The 18,604-nt window shown below is 42.0% G+C and overlaps 1 protein-coding gene across 10 annotated transcripts in view; it reads left to right on the forward strand.

The window, feature by feature from the left end:
* LOC116917220 (caskin-1) overlaps window positions 1-18,604 on the forward strand; it is a 56,024-nt gene that overhangs the window by 36,523 nt on the left and 897 nt on the right. For 5 of the 10 annotated variants that reach the window (XM_032922611.2, XM_032922610.2, XM_032922612.2 and 2 more), the window contains 9 exons: window positions 14,520-14,882; window positions 15,360-15,466; window positions 15,576-16,232; window positions 16,335-16,445; window positions 16,511-16,612; window positions 16,719-17,219; window positions 17,317-18,071; window positions 18,152-18,290; window positions 18,360-18,558. In XM_032922611.2, the coding sequence (XP_032778502.1) occupies window positions 14,520-14,882; window positions 15,360-15,466; window positions 15,576-16,232; window positions 16,335-16,445; window positions 16,511-16,612; window positions 16,719-17,219; window positions 17,317-18,071; window positions 18,152-18,290; window positions 18,360-18,558 (2,934 nt within the window). Of the gene's footprint in view, window positions 1-12,097; window positions 12,636-14,214; window positions 14,417-14,519; window positions 14,883-15,359; window positions 15,467-15,575; window positions 16,233-16,334; window positions 16,446-16,510; window positions 16,613-16,718; window positions 17,220-17,316; window positions 18,072-18,151; window positions 18,291-18,359; window positions 18,585-18,604 lie in introns of those variants that run through there. The other 5 variants (XM_032922609.2, XM_032922606.2, XM_032922608.2 and 2 more) reach the window with 5 other exon arrangements.

Genomic DNA, 18,604 nt, shown 5'->3' on the forward strand with positions numbered 1-18,604 from the left:
AGACGACCTGGGGAGGGTTAAAAATTATTTTTTTTTTCTTGAAATAAAAAAATAATTCGATTTTTTTAGTGTTTAAAAAATGATTGAATAATAAATTTGATAGTCAGGAGGAATACGGGAGTTAATAGATCGAACCATTAAAGCGACACAACTCCCCCTGCAGTCTGGCGCCATTCTTTTTATGTCCCATTCTCTCAATTTTTCTCCCCTCATTTTTATCTAGCGATTCCATTGTCCTTTTCTTCTTTTCTTAGTTAGAGGAACTACTAACCAGGTCACATGAAAATCCAAAAAGGAGAAAAAAATAAAATGTTTTCAAACAAAACATAAAAGGGACAACAACAGATTGGTGTCTTAAAGCTTCTTCCAAGTCAATGCTCTTATCGGGGTCGTTGTCAAAGGCCCTGCCATAGCAGCAGAGACCCTCAGGAATGGATAGAAGGTTTTTTTTTTCCGGGCGCTTCGTATTATTTTATTTTTGTTTTGTCTCATAGAAAGGAAAAAAAAATGTCTCGTCTATTCTTTCGTTTTTGAATGATTCTTTTAATATAGGCTTCTTTTTTTTTGGTGACAATTAGACGTCGTCATCTTTGGTTTCCCCTCCTGTCTACGTCTAATAATGATTTTTTTTTTTGCCTGACAAATATACTTAATTATTTTTGAACCTAAACACCTAACTCTGTGATTTGCTTTGTTTGAACTTTGAGGCGGAAAGAAAGATGACGGATGTCTTTTCCATTTTTTTTTTTTTTTTGTAATTTTCTCCCGGATGAGAATTTTTGTTTTTTAAAGAGAAAATTTCTTCCGTCTGAATTCTATTTCATGTTAGGGGGACGTTAGAAGACGTCAGAAGGGGGGTGGCAGAGACAAAAAGAAAGGAAACGTACACACACACACACACTAAAAAAGAATGTTTAATTTCATTTTCAACTTTACGAAAAAAAAAAATATATAATTTTTTTGTCCGTATTCTTCGGGCGTGTATTCCGGTCCGGAAATGGGTCCCTTCCATATCCATCATCTTCTCTCACCCCCCTCCACTCTCTTACTAACTGGTAACTTTTACTTTGACACGGTTCCCATGACTAGACGGCGGTATACATATAAATGCTCTTGATCTCAAACTACTCGTTAGTCTGTTGTGTGAACACTGTGATTCCCTTACTACCCCATAGATTTATATATATATTTTTAATTGAATTATTTCCCCGAAAATATATGACCAAAAATCACTAATGCAATCATCTTGTATTATGATTCAATTTACAATGAAAAAGGATAGATCAATAATAAAAAAAAGGGGAGAGGCCTTTTTTTTTATTATCTGGATAATATGTAAGTAATAACAAGTGTCGCGCAATATGAGCGATGGAGAGTCCGCCCTGAATCGATCGGCCCCTCGGTCCTCGTCTCTTTTATTAGATCCCTGCTGTTCCATTCCATGTGTGTGTTGAATCGATGGCGGTCTGAAGAACGACGTGAGGATGAAACATAAAAAAAAAAAAAAAAAAAAAAAGGAATTATTATTATTATTATTTTTGGAGACCTTCTTTTCTCTTCAAAGTAAGAAAAATTCTTGCTGCTGCTCTTCTTGTCTTTTCATTTGGCACACACGGAATGATCAAGAGAGTGATGGCTATTGCGTGCCAGTTATCGCTGAGAAAATGGTGGGGGGATCTTTGTGTGTGCCAAAAAGGAACGAAGCATCACGCGTTCATTATGTCACTCCCGCTCTCTCTCTCTCTCTCTGCACGCACCAGCTCCATCATTGAGCTCCTCTGTTTGCCGACTCGGCGTTTCTTTTCCCCTACACCATCAAGTTTTTTTTTTTTTTTTCTTGAGTGATCGTATTGATCCCGTTCCAGTTAAAGATACTAGTAGTTATACAATGTACGGGGGGAATCGCTTCATCTTCTTTCGTGCCTGAGAAAAAAAAAAAAAAAAACGTTTCAACATCGTACGCACTTAGTGAACAAAAAGGTCTTTGACTATTTCCACTTGAGAGAGAAAAACAAATAAAATTGCGATACTATCTTTAATACGTGGAAGATGGCTTCATCATCGGCGCCGACGCATGAAATATCTTCTTTTTTTTCTCCGTTTGTTTATGACTCTTTTCCCCCCGTATAATCTTTTTTGTAGGTCTTGTTCTTTCAAACCATGATAAGACATTGACTAAAGAGTGGCATCATCATGCGCCCCCCTGTGGTGGATGCCTTTTCTTTTCAACCCCCAGTCCATCCCCGCAGACGCTCTGACAATAGGCTTTCTATCTGTTAGATGATGTCTGAGGTGTGTGTGTGTGTGCTCAGCATTTGAAAAAGAGGCCTAAAGAAACAATGGTCGACCTCGAACTTTTCTTTCTTTTTTTTTCGGTCATTAATGGGGGCACCACCACCAAACATCTTTTGCGTGTTTGTATCTTCTTTTGATACGATGACTTTCCACCAACGCTAATGATGATTCGGCCTCCGTGACGTACTGGTCGTGACCGACGAGAAAAGAATGAAAAGGTAAAGGGACAAACACCTGTGATTTACCTGGTTTGAATACGTAACTATTTATTTTTTTATTATTATTTGCCGACGCACAATGATCTTGTGCGGAGGGTCGAGAATGGATCGAGAGTCGTGCTCTCACCTAGTAGGGGGAAAACAAAAAATCATATTTTTCCTTTTGGAGTTATGACAAGAGAATGCCATGATTATCAATGTGTAGACGAAGGTCGTAGAGTCTTTATTATTTTTATTTTTTTTTCTTTCTTCCTTCCTTTTTTTGTGGGTTGGTAACAACACCCGGGCGGATGTTATGAGGTGGGGAGGCAGAGTAGTTGGGTTTTTTTTTTTTTCTTTCTTGCGATGGTAATGAGATTCTCTCTTGCGGGCTCGTGATGGTTGCAGTGTGAACGACCAGATCACCAATTCTGCGCACGTTTCTCTCGTCATGAGGCATCGTTGCGGCTAGCATTTTTGTCAAATTATTTATTATTCCAATGGGAGGAGGGGGGAGTAGAAGTGAGGACGAAAGGCGAGTGCATGTGATTGAAAAACTATTCCGCCTTCTCTTCTTTCTCGACTCCTTCCCACCTTTGCTTTTTAGCATTCAACTTCCATGCCGTCTCGTTTTACAATCCCTCGCGTGTTTTTTGTTTTCTTCTTAGAAAACATTCTTTTTCTATGGGGTTTTCTCTCTGACGTACTGGTAAGAAAAGAAGAATCAAAAAAAAAAAAAGCACAGCTGTTGTATATTCCCCTTCTGCTTGAACATTCTAGGAGAAATTTGAGCCTTTATTTTTTCTTTAACAACTCTTTCTGGTGTTTCAAAAACCCCACATTTTCTTCATCCAGAGTAGTAGTGACTTTTTGACGTGTTGAATAAGGGATTTTTACTTTTGTTTTTCTTTTTTCTTTTGAATTCGAGATAATGCTAATGAAAAACAATGAAATTTTGTTTCTCGAATTGTTCTTCCTACAGTAGTGGGAGGAATAATTCAAAGAAATTTGTTAACGGTGGGCAGATGGAAGCGCACGAGCGAAGCTGTTCAGCGTCCAGGTGTTGTGGCGAAGAATCTCTATAGGCGTGGAGCAAAGTCATGGGTTCGAACTTGTAGCATCCGGCCAGCTGGAAAAGAACAAAAAGAATATATTTTTTTCTCTTTTTTTTAAAGGGACACATCCGTTTCTTATTTTTCTTGTAGTCCCTTAACACAACGTGGGTTTATCGTATTTGTTTTAGAGGGTTAAACAAAATGTTCGTGACCTGGAGCAAAAGCTTCCGCGTTGGCATCGATTGACACCCGATCGTCATCCCCCCCCCCCTCCAGAACGTATGGAAAACAAAAGAGGGGGGAAAAAAGGATTGCACCAGAGTGACACAAACGTCGCTGTCGTGTTAAAAATCCTAAAATGGGAGGGAATGGTGAGATCTAGAGAAAGAAAAAGAAAAAAAGGAATAATAATTAAGGTGATACACGCACAACTTTCCACTTGAGTGATCGCTGATTCGCGGTGGCTATGAATTATGCAGTATCGGTTTTGATTGCGTCAATGTCTAAAAGAATGATGAACCCAAAGAAAACCATATTTTTTTTCCATTGGGATAAACAGTACCCCCATTCGTTACGCATCGGTGTTTTTCTGCACAATGAATCCCATTGCATTTCTGTTTTCCCCTGTGAAAGAGATTGCAACATTTCTTCGACTTTGAGGCGGCGCACACACCAGAGAGAGAGAGAGTTTTTTTTTTTGCAGTCTGTATCCTTTTCTAAAACAGCTCTTTGATTCTGTGTCAAGGTAGAATGCGAAAACAATCTCTCTTTTTCTCTTTGTCTCGCTATTCTTTAAGTCCTCTCCCATCTCATGCCGGCAATTCGGTCAAGCTTTAACGAATCTATTTGATGGCCGTAAAATGAATGTAAGTGAAAGAAACACACATGCAAGGTCGCACCTTCTTATCCTTTTATTTTATTAGTCGTCTATTAGCGAAAAAAAAAAACAACATTTTCTCTATTGATTATCGCCTCTACGTTGTTTTGAGATGCCTTCTTTTCGTGCCAAATAGGTAAGGTGTGTTAGGGCGCGTGTAACGGCACTCTTGGGCAGCAGCAGGTTCCTGTAAAAGAGAGAACTTGTGCGCAATGATGGATGAGGTGACGGGGCTCGCGCGCGCGCTAGTGGGTACCGTACAAGACAGGGACGCCCTCGCTAATTCGACTTTGCCGCTGCAGCAGCAGACTGGATGTCTGTTTTCTTTCTCCCCGCTATTCTGATGATTGCGTCTAGCGTGTGAGGGGGGAGGCCATCTGCTGTGAAGCAGCCGACTGAAGTTGGCAGCAGATGGTTACAGTTGAAGCTACACATTTTTATTCTCGATAACCTCACCCCCCCCCCCTTTTTTTTTGTTGAGTAGTGGGCGTGGCTTTATAATGCATATGTCTCTATGGAGTATTAGATTCAATTTTATATCCATCGGAGGACGATTGGAGAATTGTGTCTATTGATTTCCTCCTCCTCTGTTTAAAAAGAATGAGGAAAAAAAAAGAGAATTAAAAAAAGAAAAGGGAATTACATTTGGGGAATGTGTAGGTAATCAACTCTGTATAGCTGCTGCATCAGTGTGCATCCGCAGTAAACTAAAAGCTAAAAAAAAAAAAAAGGCGTTAGTCACGCACGGCCGAATAACTTCCATTCCGTTCGTTTCCCATTCCTCTTTTTGTTTGGAACCTACATAACATGATTGACCGGTCAAAACAACACGACAAACAAAAGATAATAAAAAAAAAAGTCTTTTTGATGACATTTAAATTTTCTATTCACGGTTTTTTTTATAACACTGTTGCCGTTATTATTGACTCCCACGCATTACCATCCGAAAATCCCGTAAAATGTAATTTTTAAAAAATGGAGTAAAAAGAATAAAGGCGTTTGTGTGATGCCGCCACATCATATCCGGTGTCACTCGTGTCATGTCATACTTACGGCAACTCGCCATGTTTCCGTCGCGATGATGATGATTATTGTTGTTAACGAGTAACATACGCACTGCCGTCTGTGTCACCTCCCCTACCTTCAAAGAACAAAAATTCTGCGCCCGGCGTTCAAATAAAATGATGATAATATTCAGGTCGGGGTTTTTTTTTTTTTTTCCCTCAAAATTGTCCTGTGTGATGATGATTACTATTCCGGTCTTTTATTCTCATGTCTGCTGATTTGATTTTATTTATTTGCCCCCCTTTTTTTATTTTCTCTCTGTCCCAAAATAATAATGTCCTTTTTGTGTGTGTGTGTGTGTGTGCCATTTGAAACGGAAGAGAAAATTTTGGCCAAAGTAGCCGGAGAACACATTAAAAAAAAAAAAAGCAGAGCGGAAACTATTCTCGCGTTTGGCGTGTTTTATTTTTATAAATTTATTTATTTATTTTTTTTTTTAACGGAACGATTGTTGTCCTCTGACAATTGTGCCGATAAAAAGAAGCCGCAATACCTTTTGAGTTTGCACGGCTTTTAAAATTTTTTTGTTGTAGCTGAAGTAAATGAGGTTGAAACTATTTGATGCTTGACCCGTTGGAAGTCCAGTCCAGTGGTGTCCAGCCTGAACGGCCTCAAGAAAAGAATAGGTTTAACGACCTTCAACTTGGGAGTTTCTTTGAGTCTCATTTTAGTTCTCGCTCTATCGGTTTAAAAAAAGAAAAAGAAAAAAAAGGGGTGTGTGTGTGTGTCTGTGTGTGCGCCCCGCTCACCGTATATTTACACAGCCGTATGCAGCAACGCCCTTAACTTTCTTCTCTTACCTTTCAACGCTTTATATTTGTTTTTGTTTTTTTCCATCTTGGAATCGAGCCAGTAGGGAGGGAAAAGGATCCCCTCGGGCCATTTGTGTTCAGCCGTTTTCCCCCCTACAACTCCTATGTGACGTTCCCGAACGTAGATTTTTCAGATAAAAATTTCAACTTTTGTGTGTGTGTGTGTGTCAAAATTTATTGTCAATGGTGTTACAACCGTTGCCGATAGATGGCTGATGATCGTCGCGCCATATGTCATGGGGGATTGCCCTCCATTTATCCTCGGGGTTTGGACAGCTGTGTTTGGCATGATCTTGTTTTCTGAAATTTGCAATTCAATTATGTTGTGTTTTTAATGAGAAAAAGGAGGTGAATTTGGTAGTCATATGAATTGGCATTGAAAAGAGAGAGAGAGAAAGAGAGAGAGTGGTGATTTCGTTTTCGTTTGAAATTAACGACACGCAACGGCGAGACCGACGTGCGTCGCAAATCATCCTGGCCCGGAGATTTCACGCCATGTCGTTCGCTTATGTTTTGTTTTTGTTTTGTTTTTTTAAGTGTATCGAAAGGAAAAGAAGAACGATTCTGCCGAATGCTGGAGGCGATTCGAGTAGAAATCTGAATTCCAATTAGTCGTTTACGTAATTACAAAAGGGAAACGGGTTCTGCTGCGCTGTTCAAAGGGAAAAGAAAAATCTGGGCTAACTTTAACTAACAATCGGTAATAAAAAAACAAAAAACATCGGTGTATGGTGGGCTATACTTGATCGCTCTCAAGAGTCTAGATTAAACTGTACAATCTACGGGGGTTGATGGCTGGGATTTTCTCTTTCTTTTTTTTTTTTTTGTTGACATTCTCACGCACCAATGACACGAACAAAGTACACGCTAATTTACGTCATTAGGTGCCCGTGATTTTTTCCCGGTGTAACTGAAAAACCACATCCGAATAAAATAAAAAAAAAAAATTCCTTTTCTTTTCTACAATCTTTCGGGCTCCGTTATATTTGAAAATTCAGGTTGTTGAATATTTCAGTAGTATTTTACATAAATAATAGGGAATCATCGGTAACAAAGAAAGACAAAAAAAAAAATGCGGGATATTTGAACTTGACACGCCCGCAGCTAGGAAAAGAAAAACCCCTGCGGGATGATTGTGGTTTTCACGGAAGATGAGGCAACAATAGAAAGATGCTGGACATGATTCTCACGGTGGTTGTATGACGGCAAGTAGCAAATGCAGCAGCAACGATTTTTTGGGGGTCATATTTTTATTGGCATTCGTTCAACAATGTAAAGACATCGGAAGGGGGGGAGGTAGTTCTCGTTGTATACCCCACATTTTTAATGACGCGTAAAACACGTCATGCCTTTTGCTACTTGCTTTTTCACGTATCCAGTGCCCAGCCATTTGGTTCCCCTAATTGAGACTCTTGTGTGTTTTCATTTTCTCACATTCATGCTGGCATTTTTGAAGGAGATATTGGGTGGCGATCTTTAAAGGGCTTGGTAAATGGCGTCATCATCACGTGTTACTTATTTTTGCTTTTGAAAACGAAAAACCGGAAGAAAATGAATGTGCGGCCGTTAATTTTGGGTGTAGAAAGGGAGTCGGCGACTTTGTGTCACAAGAATAACGCAATTCGGTTTTTAATGTTCAAAGCAGTTTGGGCTTGACTGCCAGTTTGCCCCGTAAAATAAAAAAAAACCTTTAAGGTATTGGATGTAGCTAGAGAAAGAAAAATAACGTCATTAACTCCCGAAGCTATTCGACGATTTAGTGGGTGGAAGAAATAAAAAGAAGCAGAAACAAAACAAAGCTGCAATTGCCAGAAGGAAAGAGGGGGGAAACACAGACTTGAAGATGGATGCGATTCCGCTCACTCGGGTTGCACGACATTCGAGATCAGTGGAATCGTCCTTGTCGTCCATCTAAGGAAGAAATTTTTTTCTTTCTCTCTCTTTGCATCAGAATATATCAAATGCAGTAAATGGGCAAGCGTCTGAGACAAGTATAATCTGAAAAAAATGAAAACGGGAAAAGATTTGGCGCATCGGAATCTCTGAGCCGTTCATTAAAGTATCGTGTATCTTGCTGCAATTTCAAACTGCCATTTGGTTTTCCCTTCTATTTCTTCCCATCAAAGGCAAATGGGAGGATAATCTCGTTTGATTGCTAACGGACATTCAGATAAAGAGAGAATCCCATCTTGTGTGGTTGCGTGTTTTTTTCTTTCTTTCTAGTTTTCGATTATAATTGGGCGATCAACTGCCGGTCGGCTACCGTGCAAGAGGGTGAAAAACCTTTTGAATACATCCCACACGCAATATACTGATTCCAAAAAGAAAGAAAAAATGCTACAGAAGAAGTATAAATGTAAAGTTCGTTTTTTTTTGGTGGGGGGGGTTGCATAATCGGGGGTAGGACTTGTGGGTAGTAAAAAAAAAAGCGAATTGATCTGTCAAGAAAATTCCGTCTATCCAAACATGACGAACGAGTGGAAGAAAGTTGTGTCTTGTCATTGAACATTCAAAAGAGAGTAACACAAAAAAACCTCAAACTTGCCTCATCAGCTCACCTCTTCAATCTTCTTCTTTTCACGGGTGTTTTCTCTTCAACTATTCTCGCCACCCTCTTCTCTCACTTTTTTTTTTAATATAGGAGAATGATTGACTTTTGCTCAAGAAGATGGTCGATATCTTTCCTACACAGTTTTTTTTTTAAATGCCTTTTCCGTAATAGTCTCCTCGACGATAAAGAAACAAAGATTTCGATTGTCTTTTGTTTGAATCTGAAAATCGACCTTGTAGAAATTTCTTGCAATATATTCAGTTGGTCATTTTGATTGACGCGTTGCGCTGAATATCGTTTGTGTCTCTTCGTATTTCCTGTTTTTGCTTAGTTCATAGCTTCTTTCTCTCTCGGTCTCTCAACTTGGAAGGCGGGAAAACCAAAAGAAAAACATGTGTGTGCGGATGAACTCTGGTTGGCCTTCGGCTAGCCATTTTCAGTCCGTGACGGCCCTATACGGTTCGGGACGACACACTATAATAACAGCACCAGTCTATCGTCTTCTATACACTATTTGATTGATTTCCATTTTGCTGCATCCCAACAGTTTCATTTTTTTTTCTTCTTTTCTTCTCGGTGAGAAAACAAATGTGTTCACATGTCAGGAATGGAAGACATTTTGTTGTTTCGTGTCGGGATAGAACGCTTGTTTACACGGCCCCATTTTTAATGAGGCATCATTATAGGCCCTTTAATAAAAAAATATTAAAAAAAAGGGAACGATGACGAAGACGAAAAAAAAATCTTGCTGCGTAGTGGATATACACTTAGAGATTAAATTCTTTTAGACACACAAAAACTGGTAAGATTCGAAAAGAAAACAAAACGAAGAAGAAAAAAAAAAGGGCGTTTAAAATGTCCAGCAAAATGTCTAACGCCTGGAAGCTATTTTCACGTTTCTCTTTAAATGTTGTTTTTCTTTCTCTTTTGCTCTTTTCATTCTTTTCTTATCGTCCTTTTTTCGGGACTCGACGATGAACGGCTGTCCATGTGCAGAGAGCACAAGACAACATTAGGCATTCAGTGACGAGTAGTGGACGAAGAGGAGGTTCTTGTTGCTTCTTCTTCGTTGGCGTGATGGCGTCCCGCTCGTTCTCTTGCCCTTCGTCTTGCGGGGCACGATTTTTTAAATGGTTGGAGACAGAAAGAAAGGAAAAGAGAACTTGAAGGATGGCGAGTGTTCAGGTCTAGTCGACGTTCCCGCCCATTTGAGATTACAATTTTATTTTATTTTTTTTTAATCAAGAAAAAGACAAAGACAAAACAAAAAAAACGGTACAGCAACGAGAATCCCCGCAGAGATTGGATTCTTTAACATCGATCCAGCGCTTTGCTGTAGTCTTCAACAAAAGATGAGGACTATATAAGGAATAATCGTAGAAAGCTCACTTTCTTTTGGGGATGATTTTTTTTCTTCTTCTCTACACTTCACTATCTCTGTACACTTTTTTTATTTTTTTTCTTACTTACAAACGTTTAAAACATTTTTGAATCTCTTGGCGGTTAAAATAACTATTCAAACCATATATGGTGGCTTGGTACCAATGATTTTTTTTTCTTTTATCTGTTTTAAGTGCTACGACCCAACACATTGATCTAACGGGCCGAGCTTGGGGATATTTGCAGGGAGAGGTTTCTTCTCCGTTCTTTTCCTTTTGTTTATTGGATAGGAAGGGGTGATTGGTGGCGACGACTGTTTGGCCGCAGCCCAACCACAATCATTTTGAGGTTTTGCTGTTTTATTTATTTTTTCCCGAAAAAAGAAAAGAGGACAAGAGTGATGGTCGGAGATTTGCTTTATGGCCGCTTATTAAGACCGAGGACTTGCGTGCGCACCAATCAGTCGCAGCACAGCCATTTGTCCCGTCCACAGCTGTGGCCTCCATCGGGGCACGCAAAATAATTTTTGCTTTCTCTCTCTCTCTCTCTTTCTATCCGAAGAAAAGAAAAAAAAAATGTTGTCTATTGAGTTTCGAATTTAACCTTGCCATATTTTTTTTTAAATGCCCGGGGTTGGTCGCGCAAGGGACCTAGTAGCTTGTTACCAGAGAGAGATGCCATACGACACCCAAGAATGAGAGCTAAAGCGAGAGGGACGCGCAGTGAAAGAGGACAAGTAAAGTAGCAAAAACACGGGACCGTTTTTTTTTTATTTTATTTGTGTACGTGTTTGATTTTTTTTTTTTTCTTTCTTTCTCGCCTACTTTACGATTTTTAACCGAAAAGAACAGAGCGATAGGAGAGACCCTACAACCGAAATGCTTAACCAGCACCTTAACACACAGATGGATTTCACATTGTCGAAACCTGAACCTTCTTTTGCCAGACTTTCTCCCCCATCTCGCACGTCAAAGTTATGTTTCTAGCAAAAAAAAAAAAAAAGGAGGAAAGAAGGGGGGAAAAAAAATATATTTTAAAACTCGGGACAGACTGAGAGTGAAGGGGGAGGAGGAAAAAAAAAAAAAACAGCCTGCTGTGGTAGATCACGCTCCATCTATCCAGCTGGGTTGTGTTTCTTTTTGAAACATGACGGCATTCCCCGGGAATCTTTGAATTTTCCAGTTCCGGATGGTAGGAGGGAAAAATCTAGATCTTTTTGGAGTTGAAGATGGAATGCGACTCTTGTGCCGGCAACGGATCTTTTTTCCTTGTCCCGAAGAAGAAAAAAGAAAACGTTTTTCGGGAAAAAGGGAGAATAATAAAAAAAAAAAAAAGGGAGGCTCTCAAGTCTCCTGCCGTTCGGTCGGTCGGAAATAATCTGCGGAACGAGATGGGCTGCAGCCGCGGATCTGATAGATTGCCCTCCAAATGGTCATAAAAATAACGTGAAAAAATCCTCTATACCAACTGTGCTGTTAGCAGTCGTTCCATGCCTCTCTCCTCTCTCTCTCTCGCTTACCTTTATTTTATTTTTATTCTCTTCTGGGAGGATAACTTCTTTTTTTAACGTTTATTTTCCCAAAAGTACGAATACATTATACGAGACTATGGGATACCAACAGAATCTACGGCAGGGAGAGAGTAGGGAGCCGCCGGGAGGCGAAAGCGTCTGTTTTTTTTATGATTACATTTTCGAGAGATGTTTGGGAGAGAAACACAGACATGTACACACATGGCTTGTAGATTGGCTCCGCCCAACCTGGAACAATCAGGAAAAAAAAAAAAAAAAAACTTCTCTTTTTAGGAGAATGTGTGTCTGCAGTAGCGCCATTCCTCTTCCTTTTATCTCTACTCTTACGTTGTTGGGTCTCAGTCTCGATTGGCTATCCATCGTAGGTGGATGTTGTGAGAGTTGCTTTTGGTGCTGCTGTTTTCTGTCTCTATGGTTCGTCATGGAAGTGTTGAACGGTTCGAGGCAAAGGCCGAAAAAAGAGCAACGCATCCAACACAAATCGGAGCCGGGCAGTCCGGCTCAGGTCAAGTGTCTGTCGTCGACGTATCGCAGTTTCCGCGACAGCGACGTTAGTCTGCAATCGTTCCATTTGGTTGGCGATACAGCCATTAGTGGACTATCTCACAAGTCGCTCACGTTGACTGACATCCCTGAGTGGACTCGGCGTGAAAATTCGTTGGAGCACAACAGAAATAACAGCAGCAAATCGATTGACACATTACATCGATCCCTATCGTCTATTTTGTCGACACACGAGTCCAAGTCGGACAGATCCGAGATAGCCGCCCAGGGGTTGTTATCTTGCTGCTCACCGGAGCCACCGGCCGGATGGCCTTTGGTTCATCGCTGCCTACGCACTCTGAGTCACGGTCATTGGTTTCAACACTGGTGTAAGTCATTTTTAAGGATTTTTTTTTTACGTTTAACGACATCCGTTTTAGGAAGACGTTTGACAAATTTGGAAATGCATTTTTTTTTTTTTTTTAGGAAAAAAGTGAGAAAAAAAAAATTTTTGAATTCGGATTGCGTGAGTGGAGCGTCCGCTGTTGTGGAACTTAAATAAAATTATTTATCGACGTGAATAGGGAGGATGCAAGAGCTCTTAAATTTAAATTGAAAATTCATGGGAAAAAGATGGAATCGGTCGACCTGTTTTCAGTTTTTTGTGGCTTTCTGTTGTTGTTGTTTTCAAGAGCGAGGCCTGCGCGTGTGTCTCGTAATGAGAAAGGTGAAACAAGTTTCCTTAAAAAGCTGTTTAAAAAAAAACGAGCCAGCAGGTGGGCTTGTTGTGTATTTTTTTTCCCCTGCTGATGGCCGTTCTAGTAGTCGGAAACGCGCCTACCTTCGGCAATTGAACTCCGTGATTCGAACTTTTGAACTCCTCAATCATATTATATTCATATCCTTTTCGGGGGAGATATAACCGGTTGTGTGTCTTGTGGGAATAACAGACGCCTCTAACATCGGGATGATGTGAATTTTTCCCTCCTCCTCTTCGTCTATGAAATTTTTGAATTTCAAAAGAACAAAATCTTTATTTGATTTGATTTTGTTTCTTCTTCCTATTCGCCCACCGTCATTTCATTTGAATTATGCTAATGAGCGCACGCTTGTCTTCCCCGACGGCTCTGCATTGTTCCCGCAATCCCGATCGTAAAGAAAAGATCAAGAACAAATAAGACGGGGAAAAACAAAATCTACCGGTACCTTTTGGCAACTGCTGTTGTTCGCAAAAGTAAAGCGGTTTTTTTAGTACAAACAACAACAAAAAATACCGTCTTACTCAAGACGACCTTGCCCGTGTTGTCGACTTGTATGCGACTCCTCCCAAAAAAAAAAGAAGTTGGCCTAATATACAAGCCAAAGGGCGATTTTGTATCTAAATAAATACATAAAAAGTTTGGGTTTCCTTTTAAACGACGACCGTGTTCTTGGCCAACCGATACCTTCGGGCCATCGAAGTTTTTTTTTTTCTCCCTCCCACGTCATTTTCAGAAGAGAAATTCTCCTGGAAGATAAAAACTTTTTTTTTTTTTTTTTTTTGCCCCTCTGCACAAGTAAAAGTTTAGAAAATAATCCATTTTACATAAGCGGAGTTGTGGTTGTGGCGGAGGGGGTTTGGATTTATATCGCGTCGGGCACAAAGTCTCTCCCAAAGTCATTATCCAACTTTTGGTGGCTCCTTATTTATTCTACGCATATGGTTTCGTTTTATCATTTCTTATTTCCCTAGCGTGTTTCTTTCTTTAAAAAAAGAAAGAAAAAAGGTGTATACATAATCATCTGCGAATGCGAGAGATGATGTGACGATTGTGATATGACGAATGGGTCTTTAAGCATTGTTGACTTTTGTCCGCGCAACGTGGAACTTTAGAAGAACGAAAAGAGCGATGGCTGATAGTCTCTTTTTACGATCGTCTCTTATCGCTTGAGCAAATGTCAAATACGTTTTTTGGGGAGATTGTCTAGCTTTTTATTTTTTTGATGGTGCCAGGTTGTTATTGGACGTTGCCATGCGGCGACTTCGCCCTTTTTATTTATTTTTTCTTAACTCCGTCTCTCAATTTTTTTTTTAAATCTTGTGTAGTTCTTTTTATTTTATCGGGTCTCATATCTCGAGTGGAGACAACTGCGTTTCTCGTGTTGAGCGATGTGAACCACTTACAGAAGGGTGACCGCATTTTGATTTCCAACGTCAACTTGAAACAATGTTTCGTTATCGATTAAAACCTCAAATTTGAACGTCTTTTTACTTTCTTCTGTATCATTTCTAGTGAGCGGTTTGAGTCAACGAAGCTTGCGCGTGTGTCAAGCCAAACGAGTGGCACCGCCTATTGTGCCGGAATCGGCGACAGCATCTTCGGCAGCCGGACAACAACAACAACAACAACATCGTCACTCAGGATCTAGTTTCGATTCGGGCGGTTCGGCTGAATCGTCATCGGGTGGCTACTGTTCGGGTACGGGAAGCTTATCGAGCTGTCACGCGCCTTCATCGTCGGCCTGGAGTCAAGCGGGCAGCGACCAGCGCAGCTCGATTGGTTTGGACGACGCCTTTCTGCCGCCTCCGCCCTCGTCGCCAGTCGGCCACGCAAACAACAACGTCGCCAACAAACACAACCACATGTACAATCGAGGTAAACACGTCTAGTGTTTTTTTTTTCTGTGCTTCTTTCTTCTCCTCGCCCAGCCCGTCTTCTGCTACATGCTAGTCACCTTGCCAAAATTGAACGCTTCATTGGCAACTTGTTTTCTTGTTACCTCCGCAAACACATACCTGTGCTTCCCACGTGCAAACGGATGATGGTGCAATGAAATGTTAGAAGAAAAAAAGGGGAATTTTTCTGTGGGGAGGGGGGGTGCATTTTTGGACATTTGGTTTTCTCTTTTCGAGAAAAGAGACGCCAACCGACCGCGACATTCCTGCAGTATCCGATTGGAATTTTTGTCCCGCTATTTCACATTCAAATGTGTTGCGTTTTTCTATCTCCGTGTGTGTGTGTTTGTGTGTGTGGGGTATACAAATGTCGTTTCATGTCGGCCATGTCTAATTTTCTCACTTAAATTTTTTTGTTTTTGGATTGTGTCTATTTTCGGGGCGTTATGGTGAGTAGGAGATAACGAGCCGGTGTATAGCGGACGCAATCTGGGCTCGCCCGGCTTTGGCGGACCTGGTGGTATCTTTACCTATCCTTCTTCCACTGCCAACAGCCACCATCCCGTAAGTAGTTGGAATAATGTTTTGTATCTCATTTAAAAAGAAAATTAATATCTGAAACGTGTCATTAAAAATAAAAAACCGTTTCTCTATAAAAAAAACAAAAAAACAGAATGGTATTTACGGCCAGATAGGGCAATATCGATCCAGCAGCCAGTCCAGCTCCCAACACGTGTCGTTCGCCATGGACCACCCAACGTCGCCTGCATCGGTGGGATCTTCTTCGCTCGGTGCAGCCACTACCGTTCCTAGCATGACGTTACTTCCGCATCCGAATTATAGCCATCAGCTGTCGATGGAAGATCAGGGCATTGATTTGACGCAAAGTCCGGGCCGTGAGAGCCCGTCCAGCAGTAGCAGTACGGTCAGCGTGGGACTAAAGAGTAACATTAGCGGCGGAAGCGGCAGCGGAAGCAGCGCCACCTCGGCCATCCTGACGGGATCGTCTTCCTGCCGCCATAGCACGACCAGCACGACGAGTTTAGATAGTGGCCGTGCCTCGGGCACGTATGATCTCCATCATCAGCATGGGGCCGGCCAACGGCACGGATCTACCTCGTCGTCATCGACCACGTCTACCTTTCATCATCCGGGCGGCCAGATGTTGCTCGTTCAGCATCAGCAACAGCAGCGATTCTCTGGCCAATCGTACGAGAGCTGCTTGCGCAACAGCTATCACAGTTCGTCTTCCAGTTTGGGCTCGAGTGGAGGCAAAATCGATGACATCCATCGACTCAATATTGGAGAAATGCTTTCTCAAGGAATGCCGGTACTTTTGACAGAATTTTATGTTTTCTATCAACAATTTTTTTCCCGTTCTAATATTTATTTATTTATTTATTTTTCTTGTTCACTGTTATTCCTTATAAAGGAACACGAGATTCTTAACGCCTGGTTAACGGATCTGGGTTTTGAAGAATATTACGATCTCTTTGTCCAGTCAGGCTACGACATGCACACCATCACCCGGATGACTCCCGAGGTACATTGGCTAAAATTAGTCTGTGTGATTATTAAAACAATTAACCTATTCACCGTTTTAATCAGGACTTGACGGCCATCGGGATTCAAAAGCCTAATCATCGCAAAAAGCTTAAGGCTGAAATGGCCCTGCTCCAAATACCGGACGGGTTGCCCGATTTCAAACCGGTAAAGAAGAAAGGAAAAAGAAAAACTTTTTACGACTATTTTCTGGTTTTTCCTTTTTCCTTTTTCTTGAACATGATCATGACATTTCTCTTTTCCACAACAATAGGAAACGCTCGAAGAATGGTTGGCTCTGCTAGGACTGGCTGAATACAGTCCCAGTTTGAGACGCCAGGGCTACAGGACGGTGGAGGATGTCACCCAATTGACATGGGAAGATTTAGAGGATTTCGGAATATTGCGACTCGGTCATCAGAAGAAAATCATGCTGGCCATCAAGCGAGTCAAAGACATTCTGGCCGGCAAGTACGTCCCCATGCAAATGATGCAAATCGATCCAATGTCTTCACCAGGGGATGCGCACGACCCGTCGCACCCAACGTTCCATTACCGGAACGCAGCCGCAACCTCTTCATCGTCGCACTATGCTATACCGCCCTCTATCATGCGGCCCGTCTTTTTCATGCCACAGCAGCAAGCACCGCCGCAATCGCATTATCAACACCTTCAACAACAACCGCAGCAGCAACATCATGTTCAGCAACAACAACAGCCAATCTATTATCATTACCAACAACCGACATATCGGCCGGATGTCGTGGCCATTCAGGTATTTCACTAATCAACGAACTTTTTTGGTAGTGATAGAAAAAAAAATAAAATATGTATATATACAGTACATATAATTTATTCCTATGCTGTTTTAGGTGCACCGGAATAGATCATCTGAAGACGTACGAGCTTGCCAAACTGGCCCTGCTGCACCTAACGCTGCAGGTTTTGCCGAATCCGGGACGTTGCAACAGACTTTTTACAAGCCCGGCTGGCGTCAGAGGAGCTATGAGGATGGTGACGTGACTCCCGTGAGCGAGCACAGCCATCACCTTTTGCCGCAAGGACAGAACGTGCCAGGTGGTGGCACTTTGCCGCGTCCGCGAGGCACGGTCAAACCTCGCCCAGTGGCCAAAATCAGCGCCAAAACGAGGGCCGATTGTTGCCCTGACCCGTCTGCACACCTCCACGATGACCTTAAAGCAGTGTCCATCAGTCCACCTGCGCAGCCTCTGTACGGCACGCTCGGGAAAAAGAATCCACCTCCTGCGCCGCCCAAACGGGCCAGCAGCAGTTCCATCACAGGAGAGAGCGACGCAGCTGAACCCATTTACGGAAGGAGTGCCAAGTCTAGTCCCTTACCGCTACCGCCTCCGCCACCCGTCAGCGCTGATTCGATGAGTCTGCTGGCCTATTCGGATGATTCTGAAGATTTCCCCCCTCCGCCGGCGCCCATCACGGCATCCGATTCGTACCTGCAACACGGGCAGCACGCCTCTTCGGCTGCTGCGTCTGTCCGCGAACGACTCGACAACATCCTTCAGCGTACGGGAGCTGGACACTGGCCAGCTCGCCCCCATTCGCAACAGTCTCATTATGGAGTCCCAAACGCTACAACTAGTCGCCCCAAGTAAAATCAATGCATTACATTTAAATATGGTAATCAAATGGAAAATGTAATGTTCTTTTTTTTTGCATGAATGGTTTTAGCAGCACCATGTCCTCCATGAAGATGGTCTCTACCAGAGAATGCAGCCCCAGCGAAAGTATTGAAACTTCGGATACGGAGCCGGGCAGTCCGGCCATGGAATTCCGTCAACGCCGGAATGGGTCTGACGCCAGCTTCAAGGTTAGATTCGAATTATAGTCTTGAATTTTGAATATGGAATTCATGCAACTTGTTGTTTCGTGGTGAAAGCAGTCGACGTCCAGCACGGAATCGGACTCGATGCCGTTTGCCAATGACAACGCTGGTACAATTAAGCAGCGAAGTGCTCGGGCTCATCCGGCACTGGCCGCCTTGACGTATTCGTCCTCGTCCGTCGCAGCTGTGCTGTCACCGTCACTTGGTCGGCGGGTGCCAACTACGAGCAACACCAACACCAACATTAATCTCGGTCAGCATTGCACCCCTGTGTCTTGAGTACATTCTCTCGTTTGTCC

Source organism: Daphnia magna, linkage group LG2, assembly GCF_020631705.1.
Source record: "Daphnia magna isolate NIES linkage group LG2, ASM2063170v1.1, whole genome shotgun sequence".
Lineage (NCBI taxonomy): Eukaryota > Metazoa > Arthropoda > Branchiopoda > Diplostraca > Daphniidae > Daphnia > Daphnia magna.